The following is a 19,325-nucleotide window of genomic DNA, read 5'->3' as shown; positions in this document are numbered from 1 at the left end:
TATTCGCAGATAGAAAAGCTTCCTGACCTCAGTGAAAACGATTGATCAGTTTCCCCAGAAGAAGAGTCTGCATGAGCAAACGAGGTGAGCTGTGTCTAAAAAGGCATTAAATATCCCTATAAAATACTCACACAAATATATATATATAGATTGTTAGCCTGGAGTGACTCTGCCTCCGGCTGACCTTAGCAATTTATGACATTTAATAAAATATTTTAAGGGTTTTGGCCGAGGCAGAGGAGGGTCTGAAAGAGAGAGTGGATGGTTAAAGGGTGAGGAGGGATGATAAAGAGGAGACAGTTTATAACGCGGCGCTAATGTTTCCCTCCTGTTTAACAGATCCTTTAAAACCCCTGCGGAGGCTTCCTGTTCAACAGGTGGCGCTCACATTCACAAGAGGTCAAAACTCTCGCCCAGTCTGTTGGGATTTTTCTGTTTATTTCCGATTCACGTAAAGGACAAACATGTAGGAGCAGAAAAAGGTCACATCTGAGCTTTGACATTCTTCCTTATTGAGGAAAAGGTTCTCCGAAATACCAACTGCTACCACATTATCGTGGACTCTGTCTTCTCAAAAAGACAAAACAATGAAAACTTTCAGAGTTGACTGCAGGATTCTTGTTTTCTTTAAAGCAAGTAATTGAAGTCAACTATTTAAAGGGCCAGTATCAGGTAAAAGACGGTTTTCCATCATGTTATAATGTTTTCCCTGATCAAAAACAAACCTGGACTGTTGCTTTGGTTCTTTCCTGCATGTCAAACTGCACGAAACGCCTGGGTGGATCTAGCCCCGCCTTCAAGGTTCAGCCCCCGCCCCCTACTCAGCTCCTTCAGACTAGCAGCACCAATTAGCAAACAACTGCTGAGCTCATTATAGGAGCTACATCTAAGAGCAACGCTGGTAAAAACGTTATTAAAGGTTTAATAGAGGAGCCATGTTGAGATGACTTCCTGGAGGCGGAGCAGGAATTTTTAAAGAGACAGAGCCCCAAATTTCAAGATGTCAAATTACAAAAATAGGAGATTTTTAAAGAGAATTTGAACCAGGAGAAGTTAAAACTGCCACTTCAAGAGTTCTGGGTATTTATTTATAGACGAAGATGCTTTATTTTAAATCTTAAATGCAAAATGTAAAGATTTTTATACTGTTTTGGCTTAATTGCTGCTCTGTCTGTGTTCTTTAAAAAAATGTGAGTATTTTAGTCTTTATGATCCAGTTAATTAATCAATTCCTAAATTAAATGATGATTATTTCAATAGCTGATTAATCATGATTAATGGTTACAGCCCTAATGGAAACCCGGCCGCTGTGCTTGTCATCATGGATGGATGGATAGATGTGTGTGTGTGTGTGTGTGTGTGTGTGGTGTGTGACTCACCTGGTGATGCAGAGCACCACCACGCAGATGATGACCACCTGCAGGGCTCCGATGATGGAGGCGATCAGGACGTAGTGCAGCTTCCCAGAGCCCGGCACCACATACAGCACGTTGTACTCTTTGATGTCACATTTAGGGCCCATGTAGCCTGAGTGACAGCTGAGATCACACACACACACACACACACACACACACATTTATACAGAAGTGAGGGGAAACGGGCAGAGAAGAAAAAGTCAGTGAGCGACAGGTTGATAATTTTCTGCGTTCTAATTGAAACGTTCTCGTTGAATTCAACATGGTGTCTGTTATTTCTCCTTTGCTGTGACTGTTTTGATGAAAGTGAGTGACGGGGAACAAGCAGGGGGCGGTCGGTTCACACGGAGAGGCGAGACGTGCATGATCCTCTCTTTGTTCTGGGCTCCTCGTCCTGATAAAGGAGCTGCAGGCCTACTTAACAGATAAAAGTGGCGCTGAGTATTTCACTCTGAGTACTACAGTGACACTGATTACACAGACAGTCTGTTGCTGACAGCAGAGTTTCCTCCTCTGCTGCCTCTTTTATGAAACCAGAATGTCCAGAGCGAGGCGGTGCAAAAGCTTTACAACAATATATTCTGTAGTTCCATGATTAATATCTGACACTGACAAGAACTGTTTATGTTAATGAGAAAAAGGGCAACTAATCATAAACATTAGTTCAGCTATGCTAGCGCTAATGCTAATGCGCTAAATTCAACCATGTTGATACCCACCATGCCTCAAAAGAATGTGTAGATTTTGCATGTATTTTCATTAACAGCCCATGTAAATGTATTTTTCTGTACAGCTGTTTTGTTTATTTATTGTATTCTTGCCATTTGCTCAATAACTTCCTGAAAAAATTTGGATTCATGTTTATATCTTTCTATATTGTTTGTTTTATTTCGTTTCTGTATGTTTCTTGTTCTTAGAAGAAAGAGAACATGAAGAGAGGAAATAGAACTGCTGCTACTTCAAAATAAGAGCTTGGATATAAACGTCAAACTACTTGAAGCATTCTTACCGGTCTATAAACAAAACTTCAACTTCAAATTTTATTCACCTGAAAGTTTACAAAACTGCCAATTGAATTAGTGCTTTTGAATGTACTGGGAAAAATTAAATTGGGGAAAGCTAAATGCTCTAAATGTTTTCAAAGTTAACAACAACGGTAAATGAAAAATAAGCTCCACTATTAGTGGACTAGCATAAATGTTCCCATCACTGACTGATGAGACATTAATTATTGTTCCTAGTGAGTAAAGACTCTGATCAGTGTTGGGCACATTTGCGCTAATTTTAGCTGAGCTAATTTTTTCATTTAGCGTTTTAGCATTTATGCTAACTTTGAAAAGCACTTAGGTTCCCTTTTTGGATAAATTCTGAAGCGCTAATTTACTGTGTTTTTTAAGTTTCAGTTGTTCAGATTAGCTTTTCTTCGAAGCCCTACTGTTATTAGCAACCAAGCTAGCAAAACTAAACCAGCGTAAAACTGCGAAAAAAAAGAATGAAAAAAATCACTTCCTGAAAGCTCAATCATGCTAATAGGAGTGCAATAACACAGTTACCCCTTTGGAGGGTGCTATTACATATTTTGTCATTACGATTGAAATTAGCATGTTTAGCGCTGCCAGAGTTAGTTTATAAGCTAGCAGAGCACAGACCTGCTGTGGAATCCTCTGTGCAGACTCTTATCATGTTATGACTTGTTCATCACGGTGCAGACATGATCGCCGTCTCTCTCCGGCGGAAGCACATGGACTCAGAGACTAATGGAGGTGATCTTTGTTGTCAGACAGGAGCTAAAACGGTCCTCCCTTTAATATCCCGCAGCAGCTCCTCTTCTCTAGCCGCTCCTGCCGTCTCCGGGGAGGTTGTTACCCACCAACACCTGCGCATCCTTGTTTAGCACAAACACACACCGTCTCCTTTCTATTCTCCATCCGCTCCACCCGACAGCATGTGAGGAAGCACAGTGCAACCTTGTTCTGTTTGGGACGCTGTGCTGCACACAGACACACACTCATCATTCCCAATCCACACCGCTCTGCTTTCTGGTCTCATTATTTGGGGGAAGACAACCACTGGGCTGGTTTGGGCAGCCAGCAGGGGGCAGCAGAGATCCTCTGCACGGCCAGCCTGGTAATCGCTGCTCAGTATGCAACCAGAAGGTCTGTCTGGGCGAGTCGGGGCGATGGAGGTTACAGACAACGGAGGAGAAACTGAGAGGCGTCAGGACCCCCTGCTGCTGCCATGTGAGGCTGGAAATTATTTGAAAGATGTTTCTGCTCGGATTTATCTGAGTTGTGGGTTTTTTAAGGTCCGTAACATCAATAAGGTCTTAACATCACTGCTGTTTATGGATAAAATATACTGTACCTGCACTCTGTGCTGGATTACAGATGTTTGTGTCCGTGACATGACTAAGACAGCCCTTCAAAATAAGAGCTTATTCTCACAAAAGTAAGTATTAACCCATGGCAGAGTCAGCCATTTTGTGAGAGTAAGGCTTGGTGATCCCTACACCCCCAAACATTTGACTTTGGGTGGAAAGTAAACAAAAGCTACCTGGGTACATTTTAATTAAACTAACCCAGTTTTACTGCAGTCCGCTGAGCTCCAACATGTTCTACCACTAAACAGAAAGACGTTCCTGCAAAACATTCAGAGTTTTTCACCAAAACTTTGATTTGCTAATTATTTTCAGAAGGATGTTTAAATTGGGATATTAAAATCATGTTCTTTACTATTTAACTGAAAGCATTTTGCTCTTTTCTGTTAACAGCAAAAATGTTATTGGAGGTGGGACTTAACACTTTTAATTGAGTTAATTGTAGGGTCTATACTTAATTAATCAATCACATTTTATGTCTAGAAAATAAGCAACATTTTCAATTCAAAAACCCCTTTTGCTGCTAACGCATTGAATAAATAGATATGAGCTCAGCAACAAAGATATTTATAGTTTTTAATCTGTTATTCAGGTCATTAACCACCAGATTGATGCAAAGTAATATTATATTCTATTTCAAGTGTTTCAGGAACCTGATTATTTATAGAACTTCTTTAGAAAATGTGGCTTGACTTTACATTCATGTCTTGTTCGGAGAACACAAATCTCTGGGGAGGAGCAGCATTTTTTCAGGTGGGCCCTGGTCCCCACCAGCCCCCCCTTTGGAAACACCACTGCTAAATAGTTATAAGTGTGTTTGTTTTGGGCTTAAAATGTGAAAAATCACTCTGGAGATGCAAAACCTTTCAGAGTTTAACCTTAACTCTCCTCTTCCTCGCAGACTGAATTATTGTAATTCCCAGTCATGCTGATTAAATATCAATAAGAGGCCATAACAGAGTTATATTAATGATGCGACTGCATTTCCCCAATATTTTGCTGTTACTTGTTACATTTTATTGAAAAATGCAAATTAGACACTTGGAGCCAATAAACTGAATGATGCTCAGACGATAAGAAATGTCCCTATAGACAATCACTCAAGCACCAGCAGATGAATTTAAATCAGCGTCACAAATGAATATTTAAAGTGCGGGAGGCAAAAAAGCAGGTATTTATCCAGGTTATCTGTGATCAAAAGTCTGAAGAGCTTCATTAAATCCTGATGCTGATCTGAGGCCAGCAGGACAGATAAGTTGATAAATCTGATTGGGGAAGTTTAGCAGCACAGAGTCATCATGCACAGTAGTTCACTGTGCTTATAAACAAAGGCTTTAAGAAAGCGCTGGTTGGTTGGCTCGCCAATGAAAACGAGCCTTTCCTGTTTCCTCTGTGCAGAAACGGAGCGGCGTTGCAATTTCAGACAATCAGTTGTCTCTATTTTATGATCTGATGTGAGCATTTACGACAGGAAATAAAGAAGTACTAAACCCAGGAACGGCTTTGTATAACTGCTAATTAATTCTGCCGTGTAAGCTGTTTCACCAACATTTTCTTATTATTAGACTCTATCATGGAGAAGTGACCCAACAGAAAACGATGGAGATGTTTGGTCACTTCCTGCAGATCCGCCATCCTGCCGGTGAAACAGCTGATTGATTTGCCAGGAGAGTAGAAACACCTGGCTAAAGTCTGCAGGTAAATGCAGCTCGCACCAATCAGAGCAGGGAGGAAGTGATTCCCAGTCCAGCTGGGATGCAGAACCAGATCCTCGGTTTGGACCTGAGTGGATCCGGTTTGTTTCAGATAATCTTTACTTTTACCCAATGCTTGTGTTGCTCACTGCCATTACCAAAGTATTCTCTCCCCATGAACTTTGTCACAGCACAAACTTTAAAGGGCGTCTGGAAAACAAATCTTTTCAAAAACCTCCAGAATGTCACTCACTCAATGTCAGCACGCACTGACCGTTACCTAGCAACACCAGCAGAGTTCTGCCCCGTTACCTAGCAACGCCGGCAGAGTTCTGCCCCGTTACCTAGCAACGCCGGCAGAGTTCTGCCCCGTTACCTAGCAACGCCGGCAGAATTCTGCCCCGTTACCTAGCAACGGCAACAAAGTTCTGCCCTGTTACCCATGTTTGGTCAGCTGGTTTTACTGCTGAATGTGCTGGTTAATGGCTGCTTCACTGCAAAAACACAAAATTTTACCAAGTAATTCTGGTCTAGTTTCTAATGCAAATAACACATTTGAAATAAGACAAATTTAACTTACAAGTAACTTTTCAGCAAGATATAGGAGCTTGTTTCAAGTCAATAATTTCTTAATATTGATTGTAAAAAAAGAGAAGTAGTTCCACTGGCAGATTATTTCACTCATAACTAGTCCAGCCCACAAAACATCTGGACTGAGAAGAACTGCCAAAAAACTGCTAAAACAACAAATTCAAAGTCACTTGAATCCGCTTTGCTGTCAGCCATCTTGCCCAGGTCTTAAATGCATTCAGCCGCTGACATGCATTTAGTAGTTATTGGATATTGTCTATCATGTAATATCTGCCGTTTTACCTCATGAGGGACATTTTAACGTTCCTGCAGACCTTAATGTTTCCCCGCAGAACCTTCCACCGTATCAGAGGTAGAATTTAATTTCGCTAGTTGCTGATCAGCGTCTCCAGTGCCTCCTGATCAGCGTCACGCAGCTCTTTTTTTGTTTGTTTTTTGCACACATGCAAACCAAAGCGGGAGCTGTGATTGCCGACGCCCCCTCGAAAACCCGGATTGTAACACGTGGGCGCCGGGGAACACCGGCATCCTCTTTAAGCTGCGAGAACCACAATATGGGATTCATTTTGGAGTGGAGCGGCTCGTCTTCGGCTTATCACCTCAGCAGGAGGCGAGCTTCTACACTAACTCCACTCTGCACTGACAGTCAGTCAGCATAAACAAGTTTAATTAACTAAGCAAAAGGCCCCAGCATTTCTAAGCAACTGTAAAATTTCACACCTTATTAGCTTTGTTACGTGTCAGGCTTTTATTTTAGTTTGCAGATAATTTTGATTCCACTCTGATAAATACATCACCTACATAATAATACAGTTTATAAAAGTAACATCAATATCACATCCACAAAGCTGAGAAAATGTAAAAAACAATAATCAGTACTCTCTGTATTCGGCTATTATTACTTTTCTCTGCTAGTTATCTGAATGGAGAAAAGGTAAAGTAAATGCTGTAACTCATATCATCTAAGTTTATTCAAAGAGTCGCTGTAGATGGTAAAGTTTCCTGTAGCAGTCAGTCTCGTAGTGAATCTGAAAAGGCCTCTGACTGAGTTGCTCCTTGTAAACACATACAGTATATTTTATTTTAATAATTTTCAGTGCTGGGCACACTTCTATTAATGCGCCAACAATAGAGCTAATTTTTCATTAGCGCTTAAGCTAACTGAAAACTTTTAGCACATTTAGCAACACTATTATTCGTGCACTATTATTTTAATGTTTTGTAAATTTTTTGGTAAATAAAATTTCACATCTGTGTTGAAATTTGCTTTAGCTAAATATAAAATCGATTCAGCACTTTAGCATGTTGGCTAACTTTGAAAATGTTTAGCACACTTAGCTTCCCCTAAATTGATTGATAAATCCTAAAGTGCTAATTTACTCGGTTATTTTGCAACTTTCAGGTGAATCAAGTTCAACATCTGTGTTGAAATTCTGGCTGTCGACTCCCTCCTGTTCCTTAGCATTTAGCGCACTTAGCTTCCACAAATTTTTTAAAATAAATTCTAAAGCGCAGTCTCATGAATAAAATTGAACTGTTAAAGTTTTGGTTATCGATTATTAAAATTTCTTCCAACTCTCTTAATGCTCGTATTTTGAAGTGGGGGAAGACAGGTTATGCAGCAGTTTGATTTCCTGTTCTCTTATTTCTTTCTTTCCTAGGAAATTCGTTGATCAAATGGCAAATTTACAACAAACCAATGAATGAGGCGTCCAGGAGAAAACAACATTTACATGAACAAATAAGTGGCGTTAACAAAACATGCAAAAATTCACAAACATAAATTGTTCAAGTTCTCCTTGTAACACATCGTTGAAGTTAGCTCTTTAGCGTTAGCTTCCACTAAACACTATGTTAGCGTAGCGCTTCACTGTTACTACTTTAGCATCAGCACAGCTAATATTTTAGTTGGCTGTGCCCACCTGTGAGGCTTTCCACAAAGCCTAGATTAGAGCTCTTCAACATGGCGGCAGGGACCCCTACAGGGATCCTGAGGTACTGCATGGGGGTTGTGAGATTTCCGATTACACTTTTATTGTGTAATATTATTGTCACATTATTATTGTTATTATTATAATTATTTAAAGTTATGTCTAGCATGAATACAACATGTCACAAATTGGTAAAATGAGACACAAAATAAATGTGTGAAGAAAAATCGGTTATGTTAATGTTAAAAGTTCTGCATTTTATACTAAATAGCAGAACAGCAGACGGTGGGAGGCTCTGTAGCATTACTGCTGTGTGTGTGAGAGTGTGTGTGGGTGTGTGAGTGGGTGTGTACCTGCAGGACGGCTGGGAGAGCATGTTGGGGAACTGACAGTCTCCGTGGGCGCAGTAGTTCTTGTAGTGATCCGGACAGGGGATGTACAAGCCGCGGGCCAGTCCTGTCCCTGAGTCCTCTGTTCACACACACACACACACAAACACACACACGCACACACACACACTCAGCATTCCTAAATGCACATATGCTGCAGCCACCTGGGCGATCCTCATTTCGACAGGAAGCACTCACCCGTTGTTGGAGAAAAGTGTCCGTCTCCTTTGTTCCCAGTAGTGATGTCGCCTGGAAAGGTCAGAGAAATGTCAGAGTCCGGCTCAGGCCGCCATCTTAGTCTCAAACCGACGCAGATTATCATCCCTGCACCTGTCCACCTGACGCCTGAATGCAAACCGTTCTGCTCAGAGGTTAAATATCGTCTGTTGTGATGAACTACTGTGAACACAGAGCAGAAAGGAGGCGGATCTGCTGCTCACTTCAGAGGGAAGAAAGAGCTTTGCATAAGTTTGTTATAAAAGAGAATTTTTCTCTGACAAACCCCAGAGAAAACAATTGGGTGAGTCCTGAAGGAAAATGCTTAAATAGGTCAACATTTTTCTGATTTTTATGTGTGTTAAATATTAAGGGCTGCGCAATGAGAAGGTTGTGGGTTCTAATCCCATCCTGGACCCATCCTGGATGGGATTAGAAACTCTGTTTTTCTGCAGCGTTTGGATGAGCTAAAAACTAGAGGTGGGCATATTTTTGTATAAAACTTATTCCAGTATCACCCAGGAGCTGCAAAATCTGTAATTTTTGTTTGCAACAATCAAAAAACCATTTTAACATCCTGGAGGGATTGATATCAAAGGGGCAGTATCAGGTAAAAACAACCTTTTATTTTATCTTTACGTCAAGTTAAAATGTTACTTTCATCAAAAACAGACCTGGACTGTTGCTTTGATTTTTACATGCATGTCTGAGAAATCCTTTAATCTCCATGGCAACCATTCAGCTGTTAAAACACATGGGTGGACCTGGCTCCGCCTTCGAGGCGAAACTCCTCCCCCTCTCAACTCCTTCAGACTAGCCAGCAGCAATTAGCAAAAACCCCATGAGGTCATCATAGGAGCTACATCTGAGCTGGTGAAAATGTTAAAGCGTCAATAGAGGAGCCATGTTGGGATGACTTCCTGAAGGCGGAGCCTCAGAAAGAGCAGGATTTTCTTAAAGAGACAGAGGTGATATATACAGCATTTTTCAGTTACTTGTAATACTGCCCCTTTAAGTAAAATCCACAGAATCAGAGTGTTTTCTTTGTTTTGTGTTTCGAAGCGAGCATCTGCTCCTCCAGACCAGCCGACACCTCCCTCTCTGTGTCTGAGTGTTTTTCCACCTCTCACTGCGACTGCATGCATGCGTCTGTGTGTGAGCGCCGGACCTTGGCAGCGGCCCAGGTACTTGACTTCGATGCGCTCCTGCTTCTGGCAGGACGCCTCCTTCACCTGGCAGGGGTTGTCGTAGGAGCGTCCGTCGGAGGCGCACACCGGGTTGAAGCTGATGTGAGAGCAGTCGATGTTGCAGACGCACCTGAAGAACAAGAAATCCCGTTACAGCTCTGCTCTTTTCTGCTCCTTTCCATGTTGATGCATCTTTAAAAGGGTAAATTTGGATTCTGCACAGTGTTGACTATGAGGTTGAAAGAGTAAGAGGGGTAAAGCAGCACAGCTTGAACTGAGGCAGGACTTTGGACCGTGTTTCAGCTCATTCAGGTTTCACACAATACAGAAAAACGAATTTAACTCTGCAAAGAGGGACCAGTTGCACCAGAGGGCTGACAGACAAATGGTGTTCAGAAAGCAATTAACGATGAAAGAACCGGCGATAACAGAGCTGTACAGTTTAACTGGGACAAAGAGTGGTCACTCAACTTCTAACTTTTATATTAGATAACATAAAGAAAAATCCAGATGGAAAATACCATGAAAGATTATAATGTAACAAAATGGGTTAAAAAAATCACTGCAAAGCTGCAAAGAGGAGGGAGAAACATAATTACACCCCAAAACACTGTAGACTAATTAAAAGGCAACAATGTTTTCAGCAAGAAACAAATATTGAACATAAATCAGCAAATATATAGATTTTATTTGGTTTTCACTTTCAAAGTAGATAAAAAAGGAACTTTTTGGACAAAAAAATCCTTAACATTGGACTTCATCATGTAACAGGGAGTTAGCAGTAAGACCACGGGTGTTGTTTGTGAGCATAATGTTTATAAAGTTCACTGAGATTTGAATTTTACTTTTTTGTGTCCTGCGCCTCTTAATGAGATCCAGTAACACAGATTTAAGAATAGACTTTATCTGAGAAACATTTACTTCAGATCTAAAAACAGTTTAGTTTTCATAAATTTCATAGAACCCTGGACAGATGATGCATGCTAACGGCTAAAGCGTTAGCACAACAACTTTAAGATTAACAGAAAAATGACAAGTTGTTCAAACAGTCGAGCATTTCCTGAACGTTTATTAATAAACTTTGGCTCCATGTTTCTGACAGAGTTGGTGTAGCTGGTGGTGTTGAACCTCCAGCAGTAAAACATGGACTGATTATGTGGAGAAAAATTAAACTTTCACAATTACTGCCCACTTGACTTACTGGGCTCCAGCAAAGGGAAAAATAACGCAGAAAAACCTTTAAAGAAAAACTGAAAACCACTTTTTTCTCGCTCTCTGCGTCGGCTACGCTACATGCAATAGGGGTTGAACGACTACATATTTTTTAAGGTCGACTACATCATGATAATAGTCGAGTCGATGTCGACTAGTCGCGGTGACGTCATAGTGACGTAAGCGCAAAAACCCTTCACAACTACTTGGAGGCTTTATTAGCTATTTTCACGGCAAATATTGCGCCTCCCCCCCTCACACACACACACACACACTCCCCTTCTCCTGCTTTTACTAAGTCTATTATGGAGAATTAAAAGAGCAATAAACAGATCATTCTTCGTGAGCAGCAAAAGTTTGTTGCACAAAGTCGGGTCTGACTTTTTTTTTTTCTAAACACCGGCTGATGCTGATGATCTCTGGATAGTTACTATAGGAGTCAAATTATCACACTGACTACATGGTGCTTTTGGAACATCACAAGCCAAACTTGTTATGAACGGATCCCGTTTGGTTACAGCTGAATTCAACGAAACCACCTGCTTCTCCTCCGCCCGATGCTGGCAGGAAGCTCTGCTGACTCAGCAGATTTAAGATATTTCCAACGCAAGACGCAAAGCTTTGGAGTAACGACAGGCTTTATTACCCGTTTCACGGAAAAATACAGCATTTACACAGAACAGCAACAAGTGAAACAACAAAACATCGGGATAGTTTATGATAAATTAAGTTGCTGAAACCAACATTCAAACACATCTTTTAGATGGCATTACCACAGATCTTTATTTAATCAGCAACATAACATCATAATGTATGCCGCTAAGTGACATCCTTAGCGGAAGGGAGCAAGTTTTAGACGATGCCCACTGCAGCTGCAACTCCATCTCCTTTTAAAAACACTGTAAAACCACAAATATGCATCCATCTACATATCATTTAAACTATATAGATTTTATTTGGTTTTCACTTTCAAAGTAGATAAAAAAGGAACTTTTTGGACAAAAAAATCCTTAACATTGGACTTCATCATGTAACAGGGAGTTAGCAGTAAGACCACGGGTGTTGTTTGTGAGCATAATGTTTATAAAGTTCACTGAGATTTTAATTTTACTTTTTTGTGTCCTGCGTCTCTTAATGAGATCCAGTAACAAAGATTTAAGAATAGACTTTATCTGAGAAACATTTACTTCAGATCTAAAAACAGTTTAGTTTACATAAATTTCATAGAACCCTGGACAGATGATGCATGCTAAAGGCTAAAGCGTTAGCACAACAACTTTAAGATTAACAGAAAAATGACAAGTTGTTCAAACAGTCGAGCATTTCCTGAACGTTTATTAATAAACTTTGGCTCCATGTTTCTGACAGAGTTGGTGTAGCGTGGCTGGTGGTGTTGAACCTCCAGCAGTAAAACATGGACAGATTATGTGGAGAAAAATTAGACTTTCACAATTACTGCCCACTTGACTTGCTGGGCTCCAGCAAAGGGAAAAATAACGCAGAAAAACCTTCAAAGAAAAACTGAAAACCACTTTTTTCTCGCTCTCTGCGTCGGCTACGCTACATGCAAACTCGTTGCCATAGCAACCGACAACAACGCCACTTTATGCATCGGGACTCAACGATGAAAAAGACTCAAACATTTCCCACATAGACTATTCGGTCCGTTGCATTTTTATGTTTTTAGGCTTGATGTTTACATTGCAATTATTAGTAACTGATTGCTGAGATTAGCTGTTGCTGCTAGTAGCTAAGCTAACACCACGTGGTTTCCTAGGAGATCATTTATATCCATCCATAAAATCTTGTCATTTCTTAATTTTTAAGTTTCAGCAGCAAAAAATTAGGGACACCAGGCAGTTTTTGTTGATGTTTCAGGGAGGAACAGCCTTGTCTTTTAGTGACGCCTGCGTTTATGAATGTGTGTGTGTGTAGGTGTGTGTGTGTGTATGAGTGAGGTCCGGCGCCCACGGGGGCGTGTATGCAAACGTAGCGTTACCGCGGCGCTCAGAAACCAGTGACAGTTATAATTACAGAATCAGGCGTTCTGTCAGGGGACGGCTGTAATTTCTGCTGATCAGGTCTAACACAACAGTCAGTGTGCACATTTCAACCACACACACACGCACACGCACACACACACACACACACACACACACACACACACACACACACACACCCACACACGGCAGGATGTCTGGGAAAGCAGAAAGGTAAAATCAGCCTTTTAAATTGAAAACACACTTTCCAACAGCTCTGTGATCCAGTGCTGCTCAGACAGTTTTACTAAAGTTAAGATCAAAAAGCTTTACATTACTGACCAGTTAATGACAATAATAATACTAATAACAGCTTTTTAAATGATCTTTCTAAGCTTATTTTACCATATATATTCATATATAAACAAACAAAAAGCCTCCTTTGTCTTTAAACTGTGGCGTTATGGAACATTTAAGATAATCCGCTAACATAGGAGCTAATCTCCCGTTTAGCTAACTTGTAAATGTTAGCATCAGCTAAATTGAAGCGCTAATTTACTCTCAGTTGAATAAAGTTCTACATCTGGGTTTTGGTTATTGACTGTTAAAAGTTATTCAGGTAGTTAGACGTTTATATCCTTAGTCTAATTTTGAAGTGTTTACAGAGAAGTTCACGTTTTCTCTCAATAATCTGAGACTGAAATCAGAATTAGTTCTTTTCAGCGGTTCTAATCCTCTTCCATACAAATCAAAGCGACTAACCAGACCACACCATCATCACCATCATCATCATCATATGTATGTATTCATGTGCTTTAATCCCATCACAGAGGAGTCTTCCATCCTGAGAGCCTCCATACATTTTTAATCAGGCCTCTCACTGTCTCCACAATAGGCATGGTACCACCTGACTGCAGTGCGCCAACACACACACACACACACACACACAGTTGGGACACGAGTCGCCTGGTGATAATCCGTGTTTCAGCAGCACCTTCGCTCCCATTCCTCTGCATGTTTGTGGATCGGTACGGAGAGGTGGGGGGTGTTAAACGGGAGTTATCGGAGAGGGATGTGTAGAAAAGCAGTGTGTGTGTGAGAGTTTCTTAGCAGGATGTGTCGTATTGATTAGTTCCCTGTGATTTCCCTGCAATCAAAGCCTCCCTCTTCCCCCGACGGTCTGCAGACTCCCAGCTAAAAAAGGCAGCTTTACGTGCATTTCAGCCCCGTTTCACACGCCAACACACACCAAGCAGCAAAGCCGGCGTCTCCCACTAACCGCTCCGTGTTGTGTACAAATCCCCAGCAGCAAACCCAGTTGCAACTGAACACTGCATTGATTTTTTTATAATCCTCTGCCTCAAATTTCACTGTAATCCTGTGGAAAACTGAGCGAGAGAAAAGAGAGAGACGCAGCAAAACGGGAGGGAAAAGCAGGAGAAGGAGAATAGAAAACATCCGATGCACACCCACCGTGACATGCGGGTGAATGCTGCTGCTTTGCTGTGCGACATTAAACTCTAATAGTCCAGGGACTATTGATGGAATAGAGCATGGCAGAAAAAAGAAGCAGAACCGTTTCCATGTTAGAGAGTTATAAGAATTGGTTCGATTGGAACCAAAGTTGGAACATTTGTTACATTTCCAGCTGCTGTGGTTCACTTTCTCACCACACCAAGTCAAACGATCCAAACCCTTTGAGCAACCTGTTCCCCTCCTGGCCTGTGGGGGCGCTGCACCAAGAACCACTGAAGGAAACGACGCAAAAACCTCTGAAGGCGACACTGAAAGCAACAAATTAAAACAAAAACAGAGAGGCAGTTGTAGGATTTCTCTTTTGTCTTTGGTTAAAGACCTCAAGCCATTTCTTCTGCTAATGCTAAGCTAACACGTTTGTTTTGGTTGTATTTACCCTGCCCTGCGTTGTAGTCCAGTTCCTGCTTTTGGAGCGGTCTCTGGTCCGCTCGGAGTTAACATATACGTTCAAACCGAACCAAATTTAACTTAAACCAAACCGAGGCCGAAGTTTGGAGGTGGACCAGAGTTCAATCAGCATTCACACCTCCGGAAAAGAACCAGACTTTACAGACAAACTGACTGGAGCTGGAATAAAATAATAATAAAGGTAAATTCTTGGCTCAATGAAACCTACTTAATCAATCAAACTAATTAACTAACGCATTAATCAATTAAATGAGATAAAACACAGCGTTGTCCTTCTTGTTAGAAAATATTTTCTCTCAGTTTTACTGGAGGAACACCTTCATCATGTTCTGCAGTGTCATCATCACTTCTCCTGTTATCTAAAACAGGCTGCAAGACATTGACACTGAATCATTTAAATCCGCATTTTTAAAAACATCTGTGCATGGAGAAAATGTTGCAGCCTGGATTTTATTAAACATAATTATTATCCCTCATCTCCCAGGAACTCCTGTAATCAGCACAAGACTGAATTTTAATGCCATCAGGGACACAGCGATGTTTATCGCTGGTGGGAAAAAAAACATAAAGCAGCAATTTTGTTGTAGTTCCTGCAGCATAATGAAGACACAAAGCAAAAGTAGGCATGATTAGAGAAGTGGTGTCCAAACTTTTTGCACAGAGGGTCAAAATCCCCAAGTTGAAAGTTTTCTTTATTGCCCTAATGCCAAACAAAATAATATTATGGTGAATTATTTCTCTATTACCTGAACAACAATTAAATAAACAATATTTTTTACATACTTTTCATAGCTATTTAACTTTCTAGGCTAATTATTTTTCAACTGTTTCATGCTGTAAACTGATAAAATGAAAGCTGGAGATGTTGGTATGAATTCAGAGCGCCACAGAAAAAACACTGAGGAACGACTCAAAACCGCTCATATTCATCTTTTTCTCACTCTCTGTGTTGCTGCACCAAGACTCGTCGCCATAGCAACAGACAACAACACCACTTTATGCTTCAGGATTCACCAACAAACAGCCAAACATTTCTCACACAGAACATTCAATCCGTTACAGTTTCATGTTTTCAGGTTTGGTGTTTATTTTGTGATTATTAATAATTGATCACCGTGGCAGATTAGCTGCTATTAGCTAATTTAGATTTGCTAATTTGAACACTTGCTCTACTGATGATCTGTCAGAGAGTTGGTGTGTGAGTCGCCTTTCTTATGGTCCACTGAACCGAAACAAAGAATTCCACATCACATCTACATGTTAAGGTTGTCATAGTCAAGCTAGCATAGCTGCTATCCTTCTCTCTCCCTCGATATTCTTTTCTTGATCAAAACTTTTTCCTGATCTTTTTATCTAGTTTTTGTAGTGTTGACAATTAGAAGCAAAACACTGCATCCCTTTTTATTTTATACGTTGCATATAATTTAAGATTTGGTGTGTAATGTTGACAACTTGACAGCTAAAACCAATGCTAGCCATCGTCAGCAAGCAGCTTTTTGGATTTTTTGCGCTGCAACGGGTCTACAAAGTATTTACAGTTTTTGTCCAGAAACTAAAATGAGAATTTCCTTCTAAAACCTTTGCTGAATTTTGAATAGTACATTGGTTTGTGTGACCAAGTCAAGCAACATTTTGGTAAAATGTGGCACAACTTACTACAAAATAAAAATAAAAGCACAAAGAAAAAAGCTAATAAACAAAAAAATGTTGTGTTGTACTTAATGTTTTATGTTTAAGAAGATTTAAAGTTTTTAGAATAAAAAGCTCATCCTAAGTGTCAGAGGACCAAACTTGCACCGTTCTAAAGTGCGGTCAAATTATTCAAAGTACCACTAATGGCCCTGGAGCCACACATTGGGCACCCCTGGAGTAGAGTGAAACAAGTTTTAGAAATCCTAATCCTTCAGGAAGCAAAGGAAGCTGCTGAGAAGCAGCAGAGTTTTGAATTTTGACTTAATTCCCAGTTTTTTTAATGCATCGTTTCAAACTGGGCAGAAAAACTTAGAAAATAAGCGGTGGTTCAAAGCGGCGCTGAAATACGGAGATCAATGTGAGACTGTTCATGTTTCAGATGCGACACGACTTCAGGGTGAAGCTCAGAGGGAAAAACGATCAGATGTGTTTGTTTGTCTGCAGCGGCGGGGGGATAACTCCTTCTGAGGTGTCACTGCCAGGTGAGCGCCTCCAAATATAGAAATTCAATTTGTAGTAAGCAAAGCTTTATTGTAGCTGCAGTAAGAAATAAATGAATGTCTGGAGATGAGTGCTGTGCTCCAGCTATGTTGATTTAAACATCATGTTTCTCCGTCTCTCCTCCCTGGATCTTCTTCTCTGTTTTTATTTTCTGCCTCACCTGAGGGCTGAGAAGTTTGATTTCAGGTCGCTTCAGGTCTGCTCATCCTGAACCAATCAACAAGCCGCCATTTCTTTTTTTATCTTGAGATTTTTTACATTTCCACCGGTGTTACAGTTAATTAGCTTTCCAATCTAAACCTGCTTTTATTATCAGCAGTGAAACAGCCAACAAATTAAACCAAACACTCAGCTCAGCCTTAACACACAATCAGCCAGTATGATTAAATGTAAAAGAAACAGAATAAAGAACAGATGGAAATTTATCACAAAAGAAGACATTTTTGGTGCTACTAGACTTTCCTAATAAATCATCCATTTCCAGATGTACAGCTAGCAAATTATGAAAGTTAATTTTAAAAAGCAGTCAGAATAGCTACAGGTAAAGCTGAAGGAACGCCGCTGACTAAAAGGTTAGCTGCGCTAACCATTAAGAACGGGTTCTGCTAATGCTAAAGTTCTGCTAATGCTAAAGCTGAAGCTAATGCTAAAGCTGAAGCTAATGCTACACCACTAACTTCAGATACAGGTTATATCTGCCCTTGATTGTTTTCAGTTGCTATGTCTTATTTTATTCCTCTGTTTTTTTAAAATAAAGTTTTTGGTGGATGAAATGAATGTTGGAGAGGAAATGGAACTGCAGCGTAAAAATCCTTGACCTACTTCAAAATAAGAGCATGAATATAAACGGTAAATACTTGAAGGATTTTTAACAGTCAGTAACCAAAACGTAAACAGAGATGTTGAACTTTATTCAACTGAAAGCTCAGAAAACAGCCAAATCTGTTGACCAACAACTTATGGAGACACAAACAGCTCTGAAAGCTAAAACAACAAATGTTCACATCTTCCACTAAACAGGCAGAAAATATTGCTTGGATCATTTTCTGACAAACACTCATTAGGAGTTATAAAAACACAAACATCAAACCCAGGAATAGCCACAAAGAAAAGCAGACTTGACAGCAAAGCCAGTTTTCCATCCTCCAACCTGGTGTTTTTATTTTAAATTCACTCAACATCCAGAGAAAAGTCTTGGACACATCTGTGAGTCTGCAGCCTCAGGAGGTCCAGCAGCCGCTCGCCAAGCAACCTCCTTTAATTCCATCAACAATGATGGCCGCTATTGATGGGTTTGAAAGCATAGATTTTTGTGGGTAATTACAGTTTTACACCACAAATGGATCTAAATGGGATTTTGTGACACTCTATTGATCCCTCTGGGGCAAATTAGTGTATTTTTTGCCCGCTGCTCGGCTCCAGCGAATAGGAGCTATAAAAGGGCGGAGTGCAGATAAAGGCTGTGAAGCGTTCTGCCAAATGAGGTTCACTCAGCGCCGCGGTATCTTCACCACAACACTCCGGACATTTTTCTTTATCTGAATCCATGAAGCAAGAGACGGAAAAATATTCATTTTCTGGTGAAGCACAAATGATGACGAATGGAATCAATAATACTTTGGGGAGAGAATGGGCTGAAATGACAATTTTCTCCTGACCAGGCATAACCTTTTATTATAGCAGGCAAACACGGGTTATTTCATGCTGTCAAAATGGATAAACATAAGAATTAGGTCTGAAAATAAGGACCTCTAAAGTGGGGCTCCATTGTGGTGCAGCTGCAATCAGGTGTTTGAATGTTGCCTGAGTGACATTCTCTCCCAGTGAACATGTGCTAAATGTTTTCAAAGTTAGCAAAACTGCTAATGTGCTGAAGCTAATGTTAATGAAGAAACAGTTAAAGGCCAAAATTTCAACACAGATGTTTAGAAAGACACTCAAATAAGTTAGCACTTTAGAATAAATTGATTTATGGGAATCTAAATGTCCTGAATGTTTTCAAAATTAGTTAAATGCTATTAGCTGATTAGCGGGACTGTGACCACTCCTGCGGATAACGAACCCAAACACATCCAAACTGGTTTTAGAACAGATGAAGCAGGTTAATACGAACCTAAAGCCTCCGCAAAACTCAAACTTCAACCTTCTGTGACTTAAATACAAACCATTTAGATAATATTTACCAAGAGGTGGGTTG

The 19,325-nt window shown here is 40.4% G+C and overlaps 1 protein-coding gene across 4 annotated transcripts in view; it reads right to left on the bottom strand.

The window, feature by feature from the left end:
- tmeff2a (transmembrane protein with EGF-like and two follistatin-like domains 2a) overlaps positions 1 to 19,325 on the bottom strand; it is a 113,296-nt gene that overhangs the window by 1,375 nt on the left and 92,596 nt on the right. For all 4 annotated transcript variants that reach the window (XM_044131867.1, XM_044131868.1, XM_044131869.1 and 1 more), the window contains 4 exons: positions 9,782 to 9,930; positions 8,596 to 8,646; positions 8,362 to 8,479; positions 1,380 to 1,538 (listed from right to left, as the gene is read on the bottom strand). In XM_044131867.1, coding sequence (XP_043987802.1) covers positions 1,380 to 1,538; positions 8,362 to 8,479; positions 8,596 to 8,646; positions 9,782 to 9,930 — 477 coding nt within the window. The remainder of the gene's footprint in view (positions 1 to 1,379; positions 1,539 to 8,361; positions 8,480 to 8,595; positions 8,647 to 9,781; positions 9,931 to 19,325) is intronic.

This window comes from Gambusia affinis, linkage group LG11 (genome assembly GCF_019740435.1).
Source record: "Gambusia affinis linkage group LG11, SWU_Gaff_1.0, whole genome shotgun sequence".
Lineage (NCBI taxonomy): Eukaryota > Metazoa > Chordata > Actinopteri > Cyprinodontiformes > Poeciliidae > Gambusia > Gambusia affinis.
Note: the sequence above shows the minus strand (reverse complement) of the source record. Positions and strands in the feature narration are given on the sequence as shown.